Source organism: Coffea eugenioides, chromosome 1 (assembly GCF_003713205.1).
Source record: "Coffea eugenioides isolate CCC68of chromosome 1, Ceug_1.0, whole genome shotgun sequence".
Lineage (NCBI taxonomy): Eukaryota > Viridiplantae > Streptophyta > Magnoliopsida > Gentianales > Rubiaceae > Coffea > Coffea eugenioides.
Window position 1 is genome coordinate 28,669,175 of NC_040035.1, and position 26,857 is coordinate 28,696,031.

The 26,857-nt window shown below is 35.6% G+C and overlaps 1 protein-coding gene across 1 annotated transcript; it reads right to left on the reverse strand.

The window, feature by feature from the left end:
* On the reverse strand, positions 1 to 26,635 carry LOC113769323 (rho GTPase-activating protein 7). Its single transcript, XM_027313783.1, has 22 exons — positions 26,281 to 26,635; positions 24,281 to 24,317; positions 23,499 to 23,575; positions 20,939 to 21,009; positions 20,697 to 20,775; positions 20,439 to 20,583; positions 20,156 to 20,275; positions 18,652 to 18,729; positions 15,100 to 15,155; positions 14,941 to 15,010; positions 14,277 to 14,364; positions 10,367 to 10,610; positions 7,861 to 8,082; positions 6,908 to 7,249; positions 6,486 to 6,535; positions 5,114 to 5,174; positions 4,944 to 5,027; positions 3,829 to 3,942; positions 3,574 to 3,743; positions 2,983 to 3,052; positions 1,550 to 1,753; positions 1 to 529 (listed from the first exon to the last, which is right to left on the reverse strand). The coding sequence occupies exons 1-22, from the start codon at positions 26,332 to 26,334 to the stop codon at positions 347 to 349; spliced, it is 2,619 nt and encodes an 872-aa protein (XP_027169584.1). The 5' UTR covers positions 26,335 to 26,635; the 3' UTR covers positions 1 to 346.
* Between the last annotated feature and the right edge of the window lie 222 nt (positions 26,636 to 26,857).

Genomic DNA, 26,857 nt, shown 5'->3' on the forward strand with positions numbered 1-26,857 from the left:
TTTACAACCAAAATACACAAATATCAATAAGAGTTCTATTAAAAGGTCATCAAAAGCGTAACACTAAATTTCTTTCCAAAAGCACCTCACCTAAAGATATACACGAGAATGATAGATATCGTTTATTGCACAGAACATAGACCACAATTGTAGGTTAAACAAAAATGATGAACCAAAATACCTAATAATTAATTAACTTGCCAACACTAAATGCCGATTATACTCTCAGCATCAACCAAAACAAGAAAAAGGAATAAAGAGAGACAGGAGAAATTTTATGGTACAAAGGATATACAAATGATAAGACGTCAACTACCTGCAGCGACATTGTGAACAGCACTTCTAGTCAGTGCCATCGGGGAGAAGTTGCTTTGTACACTAAATCATGTGCTGCTGTTCCATAGTTTAAATCCAGGTTATGCAGTTGTTCCATCAGCTGGGAGCGCCTTTCCTTGAAAAAATCGAGACGTGTCGTCAACTCTACCAAAGTGGAAGATGCTGTTGAGGGATTTCTACTATAATCAATCACCTGAAGCCAAATTGACAATTTGAGGTCAGATCAAGTTAAATATTATCAGAAGAGATGACATGAATAATGATTAGCACAAAACAGTAAGTAAACAGACAATACGAATTATCACCAAACTTCTTCTACGAGTGCTCAATCAAATTTGGGAGTCATTCAATCTTATGAATAAATATCCACCCGAGATCCCTAATAGTACAATTGGTCCAACATAGCACAATAGTTCTAGATATTCTTGTTTGAAAGGTATGTAGTAGGATCTGACTGAATGCTTGAAGCTATGTTTTGAAACCAAATGCCTCAGGTGCAATATTACGAGATACACAACAAATAATTCTTCAGGTTACCTAGTAAAGCACTGTCATAATCTCTAAGACAATGCTGTAAGATTCAAAAACAATCTTAGATAGCTTTAGAGCAATGTTAAGGTCGACAAACTAGGATTACACAGCACGAGAAATCAGAAATCTCATTTGTGATAATGTCAATTCTTGGGGTTTGGCCACAGCACAACTAACAGAGACGCATGAAGTATCACTAAAATCTAATTTGACCCAACCTCGTGAACCTTAAGGCCCAAGTCCAATTTCAAGGTTTAAGCCATTACTGGTCTCAATTACAAATGTGTTGCATCTCTACCACTTGGGAGGAGTTTTCCAAGAATTTATGACGGAAATCTGCAGAGAATTTAATGGAAATATATATGGAGATGCAAAATTGATATAACTTTTGTTCTTTATTGCTAAACAATTCATAATCACAAATTTAGATGGCAAAAGGAAAGAAATTTACAAAAAGTTGTTAGGCCACAGTTTCGCAGGGAGCCCAAAACCCTTTTTGGGAAAAAAAAAATCAAGAAAAGAACAAAGATTTAAGCATGAAAAATTTTGACACTTGCTGGATGATTATAGATGGTGACACTAATCAGTCTGCTGGGATAGTAATACAAACCACTTCTATACATATTTGCATTGCAGGACAGGAACAATAAGTGCCGCACATTTTTTCCTCAGAAACTCTTACCTCTCCTGCCCTTGAAGTAGATGGTATGGCCACAGAATCAACAGCACCAAACTCATCCACAGATAAACTTGTGGATGCTTCAGTACTCTTGGAATCACTCAAGCTTGTTGAGTCTATAAACTGCTTCCTAGAAGGCTGCCTGCTGCTACTGCCAGATGTTAATACTTGCCCTTTAATATTCCTCAGATCTGAACCCAGTAATTCCTGCAACAGATTACAAAAGTTAGCCAAGGTAGAAAGAAGGGAAGGACAGGAGAGTGATGAAAAAGTATTAATTCAGGTCCAGAAATTAAGGATTTATTCTTTCACATCAAGAAAACATTAATAAAAAGAATAGATTTTGTGCGTAATCCATCCAAACAATAGAAGCTATTCGAGTACCACTTACCGTGTTATCTTAATTACAACATGATACACATTGTATTACCAGGAAAAGTGCATTACAACCATGGCACATAGGAAATGCTTCAATAAGCATGTCATAACAGACCTAAGAAGACAGAGGACAGATGGTTCAAAATGAGTGAGTAACATAATCTGTAATTTCAAATGGTGGAAAACTTTGGACAACTGTATCAAATACGAAGGGGATTTCTGCAAATGTACAAAATATTTTGAAAATGGACAACTCTTTCAAAATACAGACACGTTTCCTTTTTTTTTTTTTTTGATATACAAAAGTAGCAGGAATTAGCAGAAGATTTTTCACAATTTGCATAAAAAGATATGCATCCCTGAATGCGTCGAACATACCGCATAAACATAAATCTACTTTGTCAACAAAGCACACTATGAGTCTGTTTAACCATGAGTTACGAGGCCACAGCTACTAATGGCGACATTAGGCAATTAATCCTTGGAAATAGATAAAGAAAAAGCATTATGTGGTAACAACTGATAATTACTACAAATCACAGCGAAAGTTCAACTAACTTTTTGAAACAAATATCTGACTGCCAACATAACCTATTATAAGAGCCAAATACGCACCAGGAGTCCCACAAAATCAAAGCAAATAACCCTCAAACATCCCGAATTAAGATTATGGAGGAGAAGAATCACAAATCATTTATATAATGACATATTACTTGCAAAAAGGGGAAGGAAGGAAGTAAAGAAAGACATCTTGAAGGACATAAAGGAAGGACAACAAGAAACTTTATGTAAATGGATGATCCATACATCTTACTCAGGAAAAAAAAAAAAGAAGAATAGATGGACGACAAAGTAATCATAAGGAGGATAAGAATGGTAAGACAGGTTAATACACTTATAAGTGAAAAGAGAAGATTCAAGATCATCCTCAACACAAGCCAGTGAGAATAAAACTTAGAAATTGGTGGGAAGGGATCTACCTTTGAAACAGAAAATAAAATATCTTGGAGTTGAACTTAATACAAACAAGATGCAGTAAAGAACAAAAAAATGCTCACCTCATTTCTTTGTTTCCTTTCATGGTTACAGAAAGCTAGTGTTGCATCAAAATCTTGCTGGTAATATTTTCTGCAGAAGGCAAAAGAACCAGTAAGAACAAGGGAACAGTATCTACTCTGTTCAGTTTTGTCCAATACCACATTCTCCAGCATATCATGAAGAAATATATTGCTTGCGTAAACAAGAGAGATAAAATTCAATCTTCAGTGCAGATCCTTGCTGCAAAATCTGAGAAGGTACTTTTGGAAAAAAAAAAAAACAAGCAACAAGCAACCAATTCCATATCATGGTAAAGATTCTCTGCAACTGACACTCATGTCACCAAAGGTAAGCAACACTATTCACGATATCATAAAACCACTTGTTTACATGGATGGCTTGACAAAACTTCGCTTATTTTCAGTGGTTAAATTTAATGGAATGCAAATTTGGTACAAGTTGAAACACCTAAAGTCAGTCAACGGAAACATAAGTTTTGAGTGAACTTCATAACTTTATTGGTTTCGTAAAAGAATCTGCATTACTCCCAGAAATTAAATGAAACTACATATACAGCCCTTTGTACAGAACACTGGGAGTTGAGAACTGACTGTTGAGAAACATGATTTGGAGCATGCTGATAACGATCACTTGCATCAGACAGGGAGCCATAGTGATGTTGACGTTGCTGATTAAGTTGATGGTGAAGTTCAGCAACTTTCTGTTTCAATCTGGCCACATCGGCTTCAGCAAGAGCTATTTCCTCAAGCTCTGCCCTTGTCTTCATGCAAATGTAAAAGCCCTTCCTTTAATAACCTTTAGTAAAAAGAACAATTACTTAATGATTTCAAAAGGTAAACACAAACCTTGGAATCCATGCCACGAGAACCAGAAATCTGCCCCGAAGACATGCTCAATCCTACTTCTAGAGCAGCCCTCAAATCTCTCTCAGCTTGCAACTGTTCTTGTAATCTTGCGACCTAAAAAGGATCAAAATATTATGACACTAGTTAAAGGATGCAGCGAAGGAAAAGAGAAAAGTGAAGCGCACTCTTGTTTGAAAGAAAGCACAGTTTATAGAAAGTATTTTATTTTCATTTTATATTATATATTTGTGCTGTCGTAAGATGTAAGAATCATATAGAGGAACATCATACATTTATATTAGCATAAAGAATTAACACGTTAATATGTTGGAATTTAAGGACAATTAATTAGACGTAACTCGTCAAGCTTTTTAAAAGTTTTGCAACCAATGCAACAACTTCAGGACATATCCTTTTAGCAAACCAAGTTTTAATAAGCTAAGCAGAGAAAAGCATAGCTAGCTGCAGCATTTGATTTCGTGTCAACAAACTTTCAGTAAATCAAATATCAAAAATTCACCCTAGCAATTGAATTGTAAGGTTGGGAGAGGTTAATAGAGACAGAAAGAGAAGAGAAGGAAAAAAAATATCTACACTACTTTTTCAGTATGGCAAAATAGTTACATGTCTTTAGCTCAAAATGGCAAGCAAACTTGGAACCTTAATGGAGTCTACAGGGTCTAGAAGAAACATAAATGAATACCATTGAGGATAATCCTAGTGCATATTGTCCTTTTTACATGCTTTCCTAGATATCATACAGACTGATGTAGTGATGTATCGATACATGAATACAGTAGTGGCTTTTGTAGTCACCAAAAATTTAGCAATTATTTAATAATTGGCACACACTTCATTTAAGGGTAATAGAAAGTGAATTATTCCAAAAAAATTGTGCTGCTTTGCTGTTGTGTGCTTTTGCAGCTTATTATAATTTGTTTGATAAGGGATTGGGTGATGGGGGGAACCAGGAGTCCAGGTCACAAAGGTAACTATAATATAAATGATTTTTTTCCCTATTGTGTGATTTTGCAGCTTATTATCATATTTCATTTGGTAAGGGAGTAGGTGATGGGAGAACCAGGAAGCCAGGTCATAAAGGGTAAATATAGTACATCTTGTTCAAGTGCCAGCCGACGCTCATGTAAAGCTTGCTTCCTTCTCTCCAAGCTTGCCTGTAATATCGCATTTCCTCTTGCCTAACATGAAGAAAATCCTCATCCCATTAGCAAAACATCAAGGTCACATAATTCTAGCATGAAAAGACAAGCTTGAATTTCAATACCTCTTTTGCAATTCGATGCCGCAAGTCATTTTTTGTGATTTCAAGTCTTTGTATAGCAAGCCTACAAAAAAGGCATCAAAATTATTCATCACGCCAAATATAAAATGGAAACTACCAGATTTATTACATAAGTAGTATTTCATCAAGGATGATTAGCAGGCTCCACAGAAATCTCTAGTTGGTCATCTAACTTTTCAAAAATTGAAAAAGAACAAGGAACAGTAAATATATTTTCTACAAGAAATGGTAATACCAACCATGAATATTTGATTAGATACATTTTCAAGAATAGAGGAACATTAGACAAACAGGGGGTGAAAAAAATAAAACATTAGACTATCGTTCCTCAGTGGGTTGCTATAGGTAAAGAAAAAATGGTATGCATGAACTTCTTATGCCAACTTCTGCTTCTGTTATTGCAGATGAATAAGAGGGTTCAATTTTTTTGAACTCCCTAAGCAGAAAAGTTCCATGAAAAAAAATAAATAAAAAGTTCGTACATTTTAGGCTCCAACAGAATGCTCAAGTCAAGCAAGTTTTCAGCACTACAAGAGGGTCAAATACATTTTTTCTTAATTTAGCTGCATATATTATCTTAACCTGACGAGTCTTCAGAACTTTATAATTCAAGGCTCACTTAGGTGCGACAGTCCTGGTTCTTTGTCCCTCAGTGTGGGGATCCGGTTGCGTTGGGAATTAATTGTCAGATACATGGTGAAATGATGAAAGAGGAATTAAGCAAAGGCTAAGATAGAGTAAATTATTAAGACCAATTCAGGAGTCTGGTTGGTATCTTTTTTGTTAATTACCTTGGCCCTACTTCCATAGTCCAAATCATTTTTCAGGAATGAAAGCCATAAAGGTGATGGCATTGATGGCCAAAAAAAAAATGTTGACATCCTATTCGTAAGTCAAAAACATATTACAAGTTGTATACACATAATCCTGCTTTAAGCAGCCAAGGTTCAGCATTTTAAAAATATGGAGGGCTCCCAACCTGAAGCACTAACCAAACAAGCAGATGAGAACATGGAGCACCCTACAACAAAGATATGAAAATAGGAAAGCTTTCCTTTTCACAGAAAACTGGTGCAAATATGACAAGTGAAATAAGTTCTAAGAGATATCAACATTCTTCCATATTTAATAGCAGAAATCTCTCGAGAAAGAGCATAAATGGTATAATTTACATATGTATGTAGCTGACTTTATTACCCTCGTAGTCTTAGGTGAAGTAGGCTATCCGTGCGAGCATTAATTAGATAACCATATTTCATTATAGGGACAGATAAATAGCAAGCCCATAGAGTCATCACAATAATTATAAGCTCAACACCAGTACATAATAGCAGTAAGCTTAAGAGAATCTTACTCCTCCTCTCCAGAGGAATCAAATGACTCCACCGAAGGTGTTTTTCTAGCCTGTACAGAAGGAAACATCAAATTATCAAACTCCGAAATTCTAGATGCACATATAACGGATAAGAAGAAGCAATAAACTGTCAACCAATAATGCAGTATGCACAACAGAGCAGTGAAAAACCTTGTTATCTAGCCCTACATATGCACATTGCATATTTTGTTATTCTAATAAAAAGGACTGAGTACAAGAATACATAATTTTTCCAGCCTAAGCGAACTGGGGAGTACTATTGTACTGAAAAGAACGCTTGTTTTCAGGTAGTGAAGAAACAAAAATAAAACTTTGTAACCAAAACTCACACACACATTTTGTGCAGAAGATCCAATAAAGCTCATCAAAACATCAAAAATTAGAAAGAGAAGACAACTTACATTGTTTCTTCCCCAAAAGGTTGACTTCTTAACATTCGCACTGGATGCACTGAGTTTGCCTGTTGCTTTTTCGCCAGATGATTCAGGGCCAGAGATGGATTGAGGTATCTCATGATCCATTGATGACAATATCTCCCCCATAGACCGCTGGGGCTCGCTACCAGTTAATTGTCCAGAAGCACTCATCTCTCCTAAATTTGTCTTCTTTTGTAGGTCTACTTGGTCATTAAATGGGATGTTGGAATCTCGACGTGTCTGAGAATCTACACATAAATTTGATTCTGTTCCTAAAGCATGATTGCCCTTCGGGGATCCAAAATCTGAATCATCAGCTCCACAAGCCTGATTTAACAACTAAATGCACACATAAGTACCATATAGCAACCTTCATAAACATCAACATAACAAGAGAAGGATCTAATTATATGACCATGTGGAGACCCATGAGCAATAATGAAGAACTGCTCAAAATATTTTAGGCTACATATACAAAACATAAAGGTTAGGGCACAGAAAACCTGATGAAACTAAGCTAAGATTGCCCTATTAGTTTAGATCGGTGCATACAAGCCCATTTGGTGCATTAATCTTCTACTTCACAGCTCCCACTGTATTTTTGTACATGTTAATGGTGTAAATTCAACTCTTGTGGCCATGTTTGCACTTATGTCAGAAAAATCTAACTAGAGTACCACTACTGGCTAAGAAAATGCAATAGCAAGAGGAGTTGCTAATATGCCTAGGATAAAATAAGCTCCATATCTGCCAAAATAACTATTAGATTTGCACATTCTTCACATCACCAGGTGCAAGACTGTTCAATTTTTTTGCCCAAGTGAAAGTTGCAACAAAAGGTAAACGTCAAATTATTGATTCGTTGACAAGACAAACAAGAGGAAGTATCAATTATAAAAAGTATAGTAGATGCATTTACTTGGAGAGAGAGAGAGCACCTTATAGTCATAAAGATCACTGGCAACAGAACCACTACTTTCACTTAGCTTCCCACTAAGCACACGATCATGATCATCATCAGTTTCTGCATCAACTTCATTTTGAGCATCATGATAACCATTATCTTTTGTATTGAGAGTTTCTTCATCAGTTGAATCCTCACTCCCGCTGTTTTCAATTTGAGAATCAGCTGAAATTGAGCATCTTTGTAGAGTATCATCCTGATAGAAAGATAAAACAATGCCAGTAAGAGCATGTTAAAACGACATTGCTAACTTCTGCAATTGTGACGAAAATAAAATCTTTCATGTGATGCCAGCCAAAAGTGGCTATTAGATTCTAAAAAACGTCACAAAAGAAAAGGGAAAAGAGAATGTAAAGACAGAGTACAAAAACTAACATTTGGGAATCTCATTTTCTCCATTTTTTCACCCAATTATTTGATTACATTTCAGTTATCAATAATTAATCTCCTTTGGCACTCAAAGATAGTGCAAAAGGCTCCTACCACCATGACACTATTAGTCTAGGAAGGCTTAAGAATCAATAAACTTTATCTTCTGTACACAAAACTTATTACGCATTTGAAACCCATATACAGCAGTAGAGCAAACTTGCCATTTGAATGATAACTTACCATTTAAGGTAATTGGTAATAACAATAGTTGGAGTATAATGTTTTTATAATTTTGATTGCAAAGCAAATACAAGTATGCATAGACTGGTATTCTTTAGGCTAACACTTAATTATTTGAAACTCCGGTAATGACATATTTTATATAGACAAGGTAATAAGAGTTGATTACTTGAACATTATCCAATCAATATCTCATCGTTCTACAAATCTTTCTATTCTTCAGCTATATGTATATTTATCACTATGATTACCAAATAAAACCAAGAGATACAAATTCATTTGTTCATGGATGTAAATAAATGGCTTGCTAGTCCTTGTACACGATTCCAGTTATCCTTATTGTATAATTGATACAGTCCAACATAGTATTCTAGTGGGTTTAGTAAACTGCTTTGGTTGATATTTAGAACCATGTGTTCACAATCAATGATGGTATAATCTTCACGACTATGCTAATTGTCTTGTTTTTGTTTGATGCGATGTACCAAGGTTTCCTCCAATTTTTGCTTCTTGTGCAATGGACAAATTTACATGCAACATTTTCATTGAGCTTTAAATTTGCTTACCATATAAGCAGTTTATTCATGGTTTTAGCACTCCAGCTTGGGCACCGTTTTTGCAGATCTGGTTTATCATCCTAATTCCCATTTACTGGAAATTCTTAATTTCCCCAGTACATTGATTTCATGAAGTGGCTTTTGACTAAGTCTTCTAGTTAAACATGTAAAAGCAATATGATCTTTTTCTTTCTTTTTCTTTTACCCTCCCCACACCCTTCCCATCCCCAACTGCCAGCCATAAGATTTGAACCTTGAACTTGGCAGCGGAGAAGACTCTAAGAGCCCTCTCATGGCCACTGGACCACATAAAAGCATATAATCATTCTAATTTCTCCATATGATGTCTCCCTTGAACCTGTTCCTCAGTGTACAACCGACTCATTTACCTGTTTTAGTTCCTTGTATTCCAATCCATATTTTTTTTCTTTTGATTGTTTTTTTTTTTCCAAATCCAAGTACATGGAAGAAAATATAACAAGTAAAGGGTGGGGTGGAACTCAAGGAGATCTCAAATATATCACCCATTCATTCTAAGCTGAACTGTGGCATAAGAATTCTCACCCAAAAAATAGCATTTGACCTGAGCATATGTACCCATACATGAGGTGAACCTAAACTATTGGAATTATTACCACCAAAAAAAAAAAACTCATGGTTTTGCAGTTTCATATATTACGAGATAGTTTGCTAAATCAGATCACGTAGAATGATAACTGTAGAAACAAAACACATATATAATGGCACAAAAGATCCCTCACACTAGCAACCAAAAGAGTATTTCAAGCAGTGGTTTCTCTCCTTTCTTTTGTGCCTTGGACTCCAAAAAAAAAAAAAAAAATGATCTTGCAACTAAGAAGAGTTGACAAGACTAATTTGGCTTAAAATCGCTGTCGAGGCTTAAATCTATCAAGTCACAAAGCGTACCCAACAAAAAAGCAATAAGTTCTTGTCTTGTGCAATTTTACAATCTAAGCTAGAGAAGAGGTCAACATAACAATTAGGAGAAAACATAAAGGACATAGGATGGAGACCTTAGAATTCATTTAAATACACAGAGAATTATACAAGGCCTTTCCCAAGAACTATGAGGCACAGGAAAGTGAATTTAGTTCTAGGGTTGGTTTGAAAAAGAACTTTGAAAGCAAACTAGTATGTAGGTAAAAGTGGACAAACAATTTTCAGCCTAAGAAAATATTTCTTTCAGGGAAGGTTGACGAGACTCCAAAGAAAACTGCAGCTATGCATGCACTCAGACAACCAAAATCCACCAATCTCAATATGAGATTAAAAATTGAAAGAGACACTTACATCAAAGATATTGTCATACTCCTCCAAGAGTGTTGTGATGATAGCTTGTGCATTATTAGCTGCATTAGCAGCAGCAAGCAGCTGAGCAGAATTATCTCCATTAATATCAAAATCGTCCTCCAATTCACATTCACCAGCCAGAAGAGGTCGCAAGAGCAATGGTGCCATACAAGCAGCAACAGCAGATGGTGTCATCCGATTTTCAGAAGCATGGGAGGAAATTGTGTGCATCATCTTTAGTATTCTGTAAAAGGACAGGAAGATTTGATTTTGAGATAGCATGGATAGAACTTTTAAGTTGGCATTGAAGAGGCAGAAGATAATGTCTTTTGTGGCAATAAAGATGCAGCATGTCCAATGCACAAACACAAAATATTGCTGTAGGTAAACATAACACTACCTTGCTCTTTTAAGTGTTAAAATCTGACCTTGTTGCATTTTCTTATGTTAGTAGATAGAAGTAAAGGAAATTATAGCAATGATGTTCAATTACTCCACACCTTTCCCGAGATACATGGATAGAACCCAAAATGACATATATAGTGATGCTTGAAACATGCAAGAAAAAGCCATTCCTCAGCAAATGTGCTTGCTAATTATCATGACACCACGGTACAAATAAATAGCTAAATAAATAAGTTGTCATGGATTAATATCAAGCTCCAGTTTCTGTCAATGATGCTTGGCTCATATTGAACATCTGTTTCTTAATTGTCCATCAAAGCTTCAAATTTCTTATGAGCCAACTATGCACTCACTCACAAATTGAAAGGGAATCTGGGGATCATAAGAATCATTCATTTGACTGATCAAACAGTTGGGAATGATTCAAGTAAAAGCAATTCTGGTTCTAACAGGCTAGACTTCTTAAACTCTACATGACGTGTAAAAGGACGACATCAATTATAATGGCTCTTTTTCCCCTTCTTCCTACTAGACTTTTGGGCTGAATATTGTTATTTTGTGTTAAGCAAGCTTTCTGATTTGAAGAGATTAAGAGTGACTTAATATGCTAGCAGATATTTCTATCATGGCAGTGGTGCGAATGAAATTCTTAGATCAAAACATGCCCCAGATTTATATAGATGGCTTCAACAACAATAAAACTTAATTGGGAGCCAAGTTTGCACTCGACCTTTTTGGGCTAATTTGTAAAGCACTTTTGGGCCGCATATATTCAGTTGTCATGTTGCTAGCACAGATCCAGGTACAACACTAAGCAGCTAGTACCTACCAAGACACGACATTTATTTATCCAAACATAAACTTCCACAGATTATCGTTTTCAACATTATCTTCCTAAACGTAGTATATTCATTTCATACAGATCATTATAAGTTTCATATTCTCCAATCCTGGATGTTGTCACTTATATGTTAATGTGACCCCATCTAGAGTGAATCGAGAATGTAAAATTGAACTTTAATAAGCTCATTCTTTTCATATTCTCCAATCCTGGATGTAATCACTAATATGTTAATGTGACCCTATCTAGAGTGAATCAAGAATGTAAAATTGAACTTTAATAAGCTCATTCTTTTCATTTGTCATGGAAATCCAAAATGCAAATGCAAGAATTAGGTGATTCTAGAATTTTTACAGCTTATATTACCCATCCTTGTTATTTTCTTTATTATGCTTGTAATGTACTTAAGTTTCACTCCAGTTCCATTTTAGCATTATTATTATGTTCAACAAAAAATTGCATTATTTAAGAGTGTTTGAGCAATTCAAGTAACAAGTGACATTTATCAATACTATAGCTAGCATATTCACTATTCTCAACTTAGGCCCTGTTTGATAACCCAATTCAGCACTTAAATTTAATGGATCCAGATTTTAACATATTCAGACTGTTTGATAACCAAAATTGAACATCCGAATTGATTAAGTGGCACTGAATTCCCTAGGCAAAACTTGCTCCCAAAATTAAGTGATAAGCTATTTACTTATCACTAAATGTGATATGCACTCAAATGTATTAGATTTAATACTTAACAATTCAATAACTTAATGGATTCAGACTTTAGATTTCAGATTTCAAACTTCAGTTTTCAGAATTTAGTTTTATCAAACGCACCCTATAGTCATTAAGTTTACTTCATTATACTATTATGTTGGCTTAGCCTTGAACCCAATTCTGCAGTGTAGTTTTTGATATGTAAAATCTTCTCCTCCTCCACCAATTTCTTATGTATTTGTACTTTTAATAGTCTCTTCAATTCTGCTATCCTTCATTTTCCATGCAGATGACTAATAGAAGTCTACGCCCAGAGGAAGTACAAAAAATAAGATGAAACCTGCTTTGAGATTATTTCCATAGCCCATAAGTGATCAGGTGAGAGGCCGCAGAAATGTCTTAAAACTGTGGCTTAAACAAAATGAAGACTCCATAAGGAATAGAAACTTTCAGTTGCAGCTGAGCCAAATTCAAGAATCAAAAACTGAGATTGGAACTTCAATATGTAGCTAAGCAGAGTTCAAAAATCAAAAAGCTGAAATTAAAACTATCAGTCATAGCTGAGCCAAATTCAAGAATTAAAACTGAGATTTCAGCGAGGTAAAGCCTGTACTTTTTTTGCTACAGCTTTTTAAAGCTGCTTAAAGAATAGTGATGATTGGAAAAGCTGTCTAAAAAATGGAAGTTCGATGTTGAAAGGAGAAAATAGAGTAAAGACTGCCTTTAAGAAATCAGCTTTCTTCCAGCATAAAATAAGCTAAAACTAGATTAAAAAGAATAAACACCACAAAAAAACTTTCAGCTTTAGAAAACTATAATCATCGGAAGCAACAAGAATGGGCCCAAAAGCAGCAAAGACCACTCAAAAACTGAAATGGCCACTCAAAAATTGAAATGGTCCTAACAATTCACTTTAAGTTGTTTACACTGGATTGGATATGAACTATTTCTGCTTCTTTCCTGATAAGAAAAGGAGAGAGAGAGAGAGAGAGAGAGAGACTCAAAACATGGCTAGCACTAGTGGGGTAAGGAGCATCCCAAGATATGCAGCTATGGACTCCGTTTGTTGCTTGGCAGGGCATTTTGATTGACAATAATAACCTTGAATTACAAGTGAAGATCATAAGGTTGCAGGTTATAAGAGTCCACCACCTTTTATTCCACTAAAGCAAGGCACTCTTTGAGTGTGGTTTTCTTTCTCATTGAAGTCAAACAAGTCTTTGCTCATCTGATAAAAGATGGTAGTCTTGCAGAATACCTCAAACAAATTTCAAGTAAGAGTACAAGAAAATTAGTACTTTTTCCCCGGTGGTGTTGAAGGGCAGCTTGTACCTTTTAAGGCAAAAGCGTTAGCCAGAAAAGAACAAAACACTTGCAAATACTCTACTTTAGGTTAAGATGATCACACTCACCTCATCTACATGGTTCTTCCATAACATGTCATTGAAGCAACTCTTTCTCTTCCATTTAGAATTCAAGTCCTTTTCAGGACTATGGTTCCACACATAGGAGGAAGAGTATATGGTGTGATCACAGCACAATGCACAAACCCACCCCTTTTTTGATGATAGACTATGGCTAATTATCCGAAACAAAAAAATTTTTTTACCAGAACTCTTCTCTTAAGACAGTGTTTGCCACTTTACTAAGCAAACTTACATTCATAGCCCTAAAGTTAGACTAAAACATTTTAGTAAAGAAAGCATTAGAAATGAGAGTAGAATAATTTAACCAAATTGTATGGCATCAGTGATTATTATCACGGACTACGTCAATTTCAGCCAAACATCTAGAAGAATGATCTAGTAGTACCACAACACAAAATCAGAATGTTAAATAGAAGAAAACAACCAAGAAGCTCCATCATCATTATTTCTTGTAAGCAGGCATTCTTCAAAGCTAGCACATCTCTACAAATATACACATCCAGTTCAAATACAAAAGAATTACCTCTGCAATAATCGCCTGTTAGGCTCAGGAAATGTCTCCAAAATTGCAGAGCGCAAAGCATTTACCCGTGCCTCCTTCCGATCAATTTCTGTTTACAGTAACAAGAAGGAAAGAGTTACAAGATAAAAGAAGCAGAACTGTAAACATCAAAATGAATGTAAAACTACCAAAGAATTCCTAGAGAGAAGATTTACAAACATAGAAGGATGGAGACATGCATCTTATACACATTATCATAGATTAAAATGATTCTCATATGTTAAGTTCTAAAAACAAAAAAATGTTTATCTTCTATACTGAGGTGTAGTGTAGCAATAGATATTTCATTGTATGGGAAATCTGAAGTGAACAGTACAAAAAGTCCTGATAGAAACAAATAACCTAGGAACAGAAGGGAGATACAAGTGGTTACAATTACAACATATCAATCCAAGAGTATCTGAATAACAAACATGCTAAATCTGCCAAAATACATTTGCAGAATTACCACAAAAGGACAAACAGATACACGATTACCATGTGTATGCTTTATTTCAAACAATCTCCAGACTTGTTGGCTCACATGAGTGTGTGTGTGTGTGTGTGTGCAAAAAAGACGTTGCATTCATTTTTCCCCACTATAGCAAGCATATTCTTAATTGAGAGAAAGAGAAAAGGAACTTACTGTAGGCCTCCAACAAAGCAGTGCAGCAGGAAGCAGGAACAGGAGATGAAGGCAGCTCCCGAAGAACATGCTGCAAAAGACACAAGTCCAGAAAGTTCTGACTTGAAAAGGAGTCAAGACAAGGAGCAACAAAGTTATAAATAACTTATAGATAAGAACCTTAACACAATCACCAATAACATGAGCATCCTCATCAGGGCCAAATTCACTCTTTCCTGCAGAGAATCAAAGAAATTCAATTACATCAGAATTGGAATATGTCCTTGAGAATACAAAAAGAACTACAGAAGCCTTGTTCAAACAAAAAAGACAGTATTAAGGTCCTCATTCCATCAAAAGGCACAAGTTGATTGTTTAAGGAAAAGTTCCCCACGTATCAATAGGTTCATGACATTTTTGGCAACTATCAAAATGCCTAAGACAATATGAGACATCATAAATTCCCATTGCAAATTTCATTATTTTTTCTCCAACCAGTTACCCATGTGTGGATCAACATACACGAGCAATGCAACTGTTTTCCAAAAGATAAGAAACAAAGGTAAACTAAAAAATACAAAGTACTAATAGGCCCACGAGGAAATATTGGCAGAAACTCGAATCATTGAGGCAGAGACAACAACAAGAGGTTACCTCTTCCCAATCTGCAAATGACCTTTAATAAGATCTCCTATACCTGAATGGACCTTCCAAGCATGAAAGATTTAGTGGATTACTTTTCTCCAAACTGTCATTGCTGCCTCTACTGATAATCCTTCATCTTATTGCCAGCACGTATATCACCCACTCCAATTTTATGAGGTTAGTTAAAAGTAGTTTCATTTAAAAGCCATGAATTCCTGTTATTCGTACTGATAGGTCCTCCATGGGTCCATTATCATTCAAATCTTATTTGGAACCTACCAAATCTATTCCTTTCAAACAGCCACAAGTTCAGCATAAAACCATATTTCTACTTTGCAATTACCAGATCTTCTGTTTGAGTGCTTTCTGGTTCTAAATACCATAAATGCATTTTTTGAAAGAGAAAAAAAGTTCCCTACCCCACTACATGATTCTTATACCAGTTATCTAGAACAAGATGATCGCATTGTCAGTTGCCTGCTCTGATGTATGGTTAGACATGCTAAGAACAGCCTCCCAGTATCCCATCTTCATAAAAAAGAACACCTTACAAAGATGCCTTTACGAATTTAAACCTCCTGATGCAATTTTGTTCATACCAGGAGTCTTTGTAGACCTCCTTACCACCTTTAGCTCTGAGACCTTCAGTCCAAAAGGATGTCATGCACCATCTGCACGACTGCCTCCAGAACTTTATTTTCTCGTAGAGGTCGATCAAAAGGAGTTCCCATTTAAGAATAGGAATCAAAACCTTAAGCAAAGGAGCTTGTTCTGCATACTTTTGGGTGCAAAAAAAGTAGAATGACAAGTCATTTTCATCTATCCTTTAATGCTGGAGGACATTCTAACTGTACTGAAGTCCATTTCATGCTTCACTTTATAATTGACGAAGGGTGCCTTTTCAGACATCTGATTGACCAAAAGAAAGGAACTATAAGGTTGCCCTTGTGCAACTGTTAGTTTGTTTTTCTCTTCATCCATATACTTCTTTTATCCCAAATAAAAATCTCTCCCAGAGAAGCTACAAGAAGAGGTGATTCCAAACCAAGGCATTATGAAAGTAGGGGCAGATGATTACACATAAATCTCCATTTACAATCACATAAGTTGGCAATCAAGTAATAACCTTCAGATTGCATTTGAATGCCAGGCAACTTAGTAAAGGAATGGGCATCAATTTCCCTTGCCCATCATTGCTTTGTTTGGTGTGCCAAGTTCAGAAAAATGTTGCTCTGTCATCTTGAGGCAGCCACCATTCTGGATTGAACCAGGAAAAGGAATGAACCAAACTGTCCAGAACCATGGCACAGAAGGAAGCTGGGCAGTTAACCTTGAGTAGGGGTTCCAGTCGAGGTTCTTGAAAATTTGGAATAAAAACAGTTTGAACCGTGAAATTAAAAAACAAAAAAAAAAATCCCATTTGGTTGCAGTGCATCAGCTAGTTACTAGCCGTTGCCCGATGCCCAATGCTGTGCAACTATGAGCATTGCAATAACAACGGCACCTAAATCGGGAGCAATAGCTAATACTATAAAAGCCACCAGTTCCTTTTTTTTTTTGCCTCAAATTTTGCCTACAAATAGGCCTTATGTCACCATTTCTTCCACACCAAACTTTATTCTCTCTCTTACCCTCTAATTCTCTCAATCTCTTCACCTACTCTATTTCTTCCTCTTCTATTATTTTTACTTTATGTTTCTTCTACTACACTCCTTGACTTGCATAATTCATTCAATACCTGCAAATTCAGAATATTTGTTTATTTATTAATCCATCACCCATAAATTGACAAGTTTCGTATTTTTCTTTTGCTTGTTTGCTAATAATAATAATAACATGAAAGTTTCATTTTTTTTTCCTTCTAAATTCATTGTCCTCAACGTCTCCTTATCCTAAGTTCATTCTCATACTATTCCTTCAATTCTATAAGCACAAGGCAACTGGAACCAGAACCCGACTGGCAGGTTCTAAAATTGTAACCGTAATTGTTCCAACAAAGTTTGATTCCAGTTCTACCTTTCAAAGGAGTCAGAACTGGAGGTTCCAGAGCCATAACCAGCAGCTCTGGAATCATGACCCTACCTAATGTCATCTATTTACCAAGTCAAAAGAGACTGAAATTAAGAGTAAAGAAATCAAAACAATTAGAGGGTCTTTAGAGAATGATATATGGTGGGGTAAGAAATGGCAAAATAAGGCATATTTATAGGCAAAATTGAAAAATCAAATAAAAAAAGGAAGCAATGGCTGCTAAAGTAATAGTCACTGCTCCCACTTTAAGTGCTGTTGCTTTTGCAACAGTCATAGTATCATACCTAGCCATTGCCCACAACCCATCTTTTCTTTTTTCCTTTTTTTTCTTTTTAATTTCACGGTCCAAAGAGTTCCATTTTTCTTCAAGAACCTTAACTGGAATCTCTACTCAACGTCAAATACAAGGTTCTGGTTCTCTGCACAGTTTTGGTTCCAGTTCGGATACCAAATGGCTAAGTTCTGATCTGGTTCCCCATTCTAACCAGCACCTGGCCACCCCTAGTTGCAAGGGTATTCATTCTAATTTTAGTGCATCGATATGGACAAAAGGAAGGAAAAAAAGGGATAGATGTGTTGTGTCTTTTCCCATGTAGGTTGTAGATGTACCCAAACACTGGTATGTACTGTTTGACTCCTTTAATTCCTATCTCATGCCCGGACAGAAGATTTCCATTCTTCACTGCCGTTCCAGGTTCAAAAAACATGTCTTCAGGATCGTAACCACAACCTATCTGTAATCTTACTCACCATTCTTTCTTACAAATGCTAGATGGAAACTCCGCAAACTTTGAACCACAAGCCTGTTCCTGAACCCATAACATGAAACCTTCCATTCCACACTTAGATTACAATCATCAATAGAACCATATAAAGGACAGAAACCGTAGGAATGTAAATGACTAAACATCATTAGACAACTCCACAGAAGGCCAAAGCCAATGCAAATATTATGAAAATAGCAGTTGCGATTATGGCAAAGTCTATTAGGTACTTAATTGCTGACAGGAAAAGTATCGATTTAAATTAATAATCAAAAACAGAAAAAGTAACAACCTTGTTCATACTCGTGAACCCTCCGATCTACTTCCTCGACATCAGCTGATTGTCGCAAAATTCCTTCTACTTTAGTTCCTGCAACAAAATAGGCCACAACCAGAACAGATTACTTTACGGAACTCATTCTCTTGTTTATTTCTTTTACTGAGAATGGTTGCTAAGATTTCATGTTGAAGATGATGGACTACAATACATCTGAAATTCTGAACAAGTTATCCCACCTCAAATTTATCTCATCTTCTATCAGTAACAATCATACACTAAAACCTAGTTATGTTACAGTAACAATAATTCCTGAGTGATAAATTAAGTGCCACACACAAATGCCTAACCCCTTGCCATGTTAGCAAGTCATGGTCACCGTATAAAGTAATCTAGCAAGTGGCAGCAATGCAACACTCTCATTGACTTCTTTTCTTAGCAACATAAATTCAAACAAGCTGAACTGAATGGCAGACTTGCATCATGCAAATGGGTTATCAACTGCATGCATCATCCTCCATTTTATTCTACTAACATCCATGCATTGAGGAAGTAGATAATCTTTCATCCTCTCCAAATAGGAGCCTTTCTCCTTTATTAAACTAAAAGACTTTAGTATTCAATGCAAAAAACCAGCCGTTCGTTTTTCTTACTTCCTTTTGTCTCTTGGGGAAATTCACCAAGAAGGGGGTTGGATTTTGACAAATATTTGCAAATACAACATTTAGCTTTAAATAGTTTTTAGCAGAAAATCAATTCAAATTAGAAGCAAAAATTTTCAATAGAACTTTCTTCAAACAATCCCAGAAAATCTACAGCAAAGGTGAATAAGCAATTTCCTCTTTTGCTAGACTCATTATGATTGGGGCATGTGTTTATCACCATTCATTAAATCCTAAGAATTTTTCTCTAAATCATCTTTTAGCAATAAACATTTTTTTGCTACAGTAGTAATCATTGCTTGATTAATTGTTTAACCAAATTTCTGCAAAAAGAATACATTGCATTTGCAGGACTTATGGTTCAATTATCCATGTGCAATCACCTGGCAATGGATTCATCTTTGTCTTCCAAGAAAAGCTATCATACTTAAACTTTTTGCACAAAAATAATATGGATTATATATCCTACTAGTCATCCTGGAAAGCCGCTGGTTTGTAGCATTTAGCCTTTTGCTATATAAGACTTGCAAAAACCAGCTCAAACTTTGAAAACTTCCTGTTTCACAAAAATTGACCCTAAATTAAAGTCCTAACTAAGGTGCAAATAAACCCTCCAAAAAAACTAAACTATCAACTTAAATATTACTAAATCTTAAATTGTCAAAAACTCTTAACTAAAAGTCCATAATACTACACTAACCATGCTATAGCAACCCATTAGCAGTTAACCAAACATTCTCCTGCACCACATCGTTTGAAGAACTAAAGCATTTGACATCATCTTAACTTCAGGTCTTTCAAAAGAATTTGATCAAAGCTACAAAAATTGATGCCCAAAACAAAATTGAAAAACTTACCATTCTTCTCAAGAAATCGAACAGCTTTCTCAAGAAAGGATGGACCACCATCTATATCTTCAAGAGCCAGTAAAATGGGACGCCCAACGACCAAAGATTTAACAGGACGCTTATCCCTCCCTGTATTAGTATGAAATTCAGTGAAATCATTAAGAAAAAAAGTTGTTTGTGAACTTTCTTGGTAAAATGGGTCCTAAAATGTACATCTGAGACATCGAATGAAAATTGAGAGAGAGAGAGAGAGAGAGATATGAAATTAGTCTGTTGAAACATATAGGCTTACACTGATGGAAAGAACCATCAATTGTATCATTAGCATCACTCCGGAAAATTCCATTATGTCCCATCACAAGTGCTGCACTGGGTGCTTGAGCAAGAGCTTGTTCAAGGGCTGTCTTCCACTCATACAAATCTTCAGATGACTCTGCCTATAAATTTAGAAGCAAATAGGTGACTATGATCCCTTTAGTAGACATTTGAAAACAAGAAGTACATGTTAACATTCTAGAGAACTCAAAAACAAAAGGAAGCCCTTCAGCACCTTCAGAGTGAAAGCTCGCCCATCACGTCCATCAGGAAACAATACAGTTAAAAGCTTTTTATCTTCTCTAACAACAACACTGCACAACAAGAAGCAGGTCACTCTTTCTAGTTTACACTTGTTAGTGTAAGCTCAGCTTTGAACCAGTTAAAAGGTTACAAGAAGAAGATCAAGAATGTAAGTGCGACAGCAGAAGTCCGTATGTGAAAAGCTGCAATGGAATGTAAAGTATATTTACATACCTTCCTGAATTATTCAAGTCAATACCCCCCAATGTCAAGTTCACTTCACCACCTCGTTGTGGAAGTGCAGTCTGTACGGAAGGAAAATAATGAGTATCCGTCAGATGAAAGGAATTTCAACAGAGGTCATCTCTTAATGTGGTCTGGGCAAAATATCATTGTACAGGTTTGTGCTTTACTTTGTATTGTGGTTTTGTAGATTCAAATGAATCAGATGAGGAATGTCTTCCCCCAACTCTCAGTCTGCACATGGCTTCAAGATGCAGGTTATCCTAAACCAAATTTTCAAAACAAAAATGGATTGCAAAGACAAAAGATGATAAGGCGCCACCCCATTGAAGAAGCTTGCAACCAAACCAAGTGTCATTCCCACTAGGTTTCAGTTTACTCACTGTCGTCCTAGTTCAGGAGAAATTGACTATTAAAAAGGATAGGTTCATAAACCTAACATCCAGCATTTCTTATCCCAGTCCTCCCCAATGATTTTGGAGAGGGCATAGAGTTGGTGAAGTTGACTTTCTTATTCCCACTAACATATATTACTTTTGTTTAGTCAAATAACGCTCTCCAAAAGTTACCCAGACCCACCAGATGGCTGCTAGACAGCTCTAACATCTATAAATTCAGTATACAGAAGATAGCGAGCATCCAAAGCATATTCCTCAGAGGACATTGGATTGACGAAGCAAATCTTATTAATGAAGCACAAAAAAGAAACGCCAAAAGAGTAGCACTATAGCGTAAGAAAAATAGCAGCAACAAAGTGTAAAGATAAAAGTTCATTAACGAAAAAAACATGGTGGCACTCGAAGCCCAACCTATAATTCAGAACTGCTTAAAATCTATCAAATTGAGCACAAACAGAATAGAATGTTTCTTGTTCTTCTTTTTCCCACTTTTTGGGTTACATAAAGCATTTGCACAAGCCTAATAAAATTTTTTGTGCTTAAAAATTCACAAAACAGGTCCAAACTGTTAAAAACGTTAATGTTACTCTGACTAGAGTTACGAGAACTAACATCCTCAAAAGCCAAAAAACAATGTTGTAACACATACAACATATTAAGCCTTTTCTTGAGGTAACTCTTATCTAGCACTTGGTTAAACCAAGAAAAGAATTAAGTTGATGCAAAACAGCACCAGATGTGAAATCAATTTTAGTCCTAGATTTCATTTTTCCACTTTATCTTACCCCTTTCCTTTGTCTTTAAATTTGTATAGATTTTTGCCCGCCATTGATATAGGACTATGATTACACTTCAGTTGAGCCCTCTCATTTTTTCACCAATTCATGTTTCAGTTTTGCTTCTCTTCAACTTTGTAATGCATGAGTTCCTTTAAAATTCAGGTGTGATGAAACTATTTTTCCAAGCGCATTTTGCCCACCATATTGCATGATGTCAGCATGTCTTTGCATTAGAAGTTCTCATTTATATACAGAAGACAAAACCCAGTCTAATCATAATTCTAACATTCAAACGAAAGCATGTGGATAGCCAGACGCATCTAACTACCATCCAACTCTCTAAAAGGAATATTTGGTTTTCAAAAATCCATGAAGTCCACATTGTTGACAAGCTTTTGATCAAGAAATTCTCCACTTGCTGAAAGTTGGTGGTTATTTCATCAGATATTCCACATCACCATTAATTTCTACCAGTTAAGTCTCCCAAAGTTTTACTTCGCGTTGAATCAGATGAAATATACTAAAAAGTACAATCCTGAGGGAATTGATTTCATACTTTTTTCAGTTGCCTACCTTGTTTATGTCCAGAACTGTATAGAAACAAACATTTCTTATTTCAAAAATCAACCTCTGTAAACATTTGGATATAACCAGCTCATGCTCTGAGTAACAGACGTCAACTATAGAATTTTTCTTATCTTTGATCAAAAAGAGATTGTTCCTTTCACCAATGATTAGATTAGCAGATTTATATTTTCTTGAAAATCAAACAATTACGAAGATGTGATTTAGCTACTTCAATTTATCAGTCCACCCTCCCCTCAACTGACCAAACTTAGCTCAGTACCCTCTCTTTACAAAACTACTTAGACTAGACTTCTTTTTGGCATCCCATATCAACTAAATAATAATTCTCTCACCTTTTCTTTCTATTCCATCTTCACCAAGGAGTTTTCATAAAAATCTGCAACTAACTGAATCAAAATCCTCATCATAATCCCACACTAGTTCTGCTGATCTCAACCAGCTTACAAGAAAATTGTCACTTTTTGCAGAATATGAGCACCAAAATGTCTCAACATGCCACGCTGATCTCATCAACTTCTAGCAGCCCAGCAACAACTAAAACTATTAGTTTAGAAAATGCCTATTGAATCCAACCATTCAGTTCTCAATTTTGTACTGATTCCCATCGCTTCTTGATCACAGCTTAGTTCCTTACAGCAGTTGATTATGAGACACGCAAGGGAATTGGGTAATTATAGTTTACATAAAAGAAATTAAAAATCCAATAATAGGACACAACAAAAAACACAAAAAAAAACATAAACAAAAGAGAACTCAAAGAAAAAAATAATGAGATGGGATACTAACTGGATCATTCTTGAAAAAGACCAAGGAAGTTCGTGTAAGGATAAACCATCGCTTCTTCCAAGACTTCCAACCTAAACCTGAAACAAGCTCAAAAATCACAAACCTTCAGTACAAGAATTAAGAATTTACATATCAATGTTCAGCAATGACACCTATTTCAGGACCAAATTACAATAGCTTACCTATATGCATATTTTTTTTTTCCATAGGACATGACTCGACTATCCATCACCCTCAACAACCAAATCACAGCCCCTGACCCTACTTAACCATCTCAAGCATCTCCAAGAACATCTATACGACAGAGAAGTGTGACCGCACAAGCATTTTCAGGTTAAAACCTTTAGTAATGAGTCCCATCATGTATTCCTAACCCACCTATGTAGGCCCAATACCCATAGCCTGCTGATAACCTCAAAACCCAAGCAACATTGAAGCAAAGCTCCTTGTACAGCCCCAAAATCTTGGAAATTTGGAATTTAGTCACTTGCACTGTTATTACTAAAGGATGACAGTTGAGGCACAACATCTTGAGGAACAGGTTCTATGATTACTTAATGTGGTACCTAGTACACTAGCTGTTAACATCACAACCAGGTCCCTTTGCCTTTCTCTTATATTCTATTTAAATCTTGGATACAAACTATTTATACTTCATCTGCAGCTGTCAAAGCATTTGATAATCCAATACGCATGAGTAAAATATTGTACAGGTTGCATATGAAATTTGCTATCAATTGACAGCTAGAGATGCCCAAAACTTTAAAACATAGCATACTAACCCTTTGAGGATATGAACAGCGGCCCGCTCTTGAAAACCTGCAGTTTTCCACAACTATCAGCTAAGAACATGATACCGCTATATTTAGCTCAGAGAAAAACCTAGAAAACTTCACCTTGTTCATTAAAACAAGGCCTAATTAGTTATTTATGCAGAGCCAACACAACCTAACAAAGACTCAATGAGATCAAAACTTGAAGTCTACAACGTTTAATCTACGAATCTTTTATAATTCGGCTGTGCATATATTTTCCTTTGTTTATTCAATGATTATCAGGGAAACTAGTTCCCTCTCCTTTGTCTTTTCTCTAATGGTTGGTCAGTGCACAGGACAAATACTTGCTTTAATATTAGCAAAACTTCTCTGTTTACTGCAGATAGAAATTGGAAAAAACTTCCCAGTGAGACAAAGCTATCCTTTGAAATAAAAAACCAAAAAGAAGACGAAGGTCCTGTCAGTAGAGGACAACACAGGATGATACCAATATCTCTTTTGAGCCACATTGTCTAGGGCAATAAAATCTAGCACAATTGTATATTGGACCATGAGAGAGTTCAACATCACTACTTTTGGGCAGTTGTACTGGTTTTTCATTTTTATTTTTTCTTTCTATATCATACAACATAAACTCTAAATCTCACAATATAGCAGTACAAACTTCTCCAATTGAAGAGAATAACTTCAGGCTTCTTCAGGAACCATTTTCAACATTCATGGTAGATGTTCAATCCCTCGCGGTCCTAATTAAGTTTCCTTTAATTTTTTTTCCAAATCAAATTCATTGTAAGAGAAATTCCTTCAGTTCTGTTTGTTGCACACGTGAGTTTCTAAATCAAGCTCCTGACATGGTTTTCAGATAGCAATTTCAGGTTGCAGCTCCATTAGGTTACAAATGGAGTGTATTATATCAAAATATTTTCCACAGCAAATTATTTGAAGAAAAATTATATGCCAAACAAGTTTACTTGGGACAAGTCTAGATCCATTTCCCCATTTATCATTATAATGTCCATGCACCTAATGGCAACATTAATAGCAAAAGTGCAATAGAAAATAAAAGTAGGTGATGTATCAATAGGCATAAACAAGAAAAATATGTGAAGAATCAATTTTGAGCATATTAATTTAGTGCTAGCCAACATCAATGTGGCCAGAGTTACTAGAAGTAAAATTATCCAAGAAACAACTATTGCCTGTGAGTTCTTTACACATCAACCACAGGACAGAATATTAGATGATGCATTTCTTTGTTTCTTTACGTCCAGCATGCTGAACATAAATTCGCTAATCAAATGTTTACGTCACAGGTATGGGACAATCAAAATGGTCATTTGATTTCTGGAAATAAGGAATCCAGTAACAAAGTTAACATTTTCCCAATTCAATTGTGTATTCATTTCCCCGATTATATACATTAATAAGCCTTAAATTATTAGAATCCAAACTTAATCCAACACAACATAAACTAGGCTCAGACTGTGTTTTACTAGTGGAATGCATTTCCTGGTCGACACTAACCAATTTCCTGATTTTTCATGGTCTAAGATGAATTAAAAAACTTATCTTTACTAACTCATTTTTCAATTTTAAATCCTGCCCACTCATTTCCAGACAGATAATCCCAACTTCCCACATTGCCAATAAACAAGAGCATCTGCATTGGAGAGTTTTCAAATTCACGCATTATAATTACCTCAATATCTCGTAAATATCGAACAAATGATACAACATCGAAGTAAAATCCACATATTACATCAATTTCAAATTGGACTACCAACACAAACGCCCAATCAATATTCAAAAAGTCAAAACTTTTCTCCCAAATTTCAAAATGCAAGACTACACATTGACTTTTTCTGACTTCAATCAAACTCTTCTTTTTCTCTAATCACGGAATTCCTAAAACTCCACGAATCCAAGAGAAATCCAAACAAAAAAAAACTAAAATTAAAAAGTACAGCTTTCCAGCAAAAATTACTCAAATTGAAACGAAAAATTACCGTATTTGAAGTACCGATTCGAGGACGCTCAAATGCGGCAAGCGAAGCAGACATTTTACTCTTCCTCTTCTTCTACTTCAACTTCTACTTCTTCAGAGCTCAATCAAATCCAAAGAATAAAACAAAATTCATGAAAAAACATAAACTAAACAACCTCTCACATTTCAACTCCCAACTGGGCTTCGATCGGGAAGAGATCTGCAGAAATGTCTCTCCCTTTCTCCTTCAAAAATTCCTCTTTTTTCCTATTATGGTATTTTTATTTTTTTTCCTTTCTTTTGGTTTTAACAAATGAGTCTATCCTAGATGAAGAAAGAATGAGGAAAAAGCAGCAGCAGTAGAGTAGAAACCACCCAACCACTCTTTTTTCTGTTTTCTGTTTTCTAAAATTTCTTAAATAATAAATGAATAAATAAATAGTAGTACAAAAGTGGGGAATGGTGTAGTTGTAGCAGTAGTGGTGGAGTATAACAGTACTAGTGCGTGTTGTGCGTGGTTTTTTGGTATGGATTAGGTGGAGTGTAAGGCAATACTTCAATGGTAGTTATTGTGGCCTTGAAAAAGCAACATGTGTTTA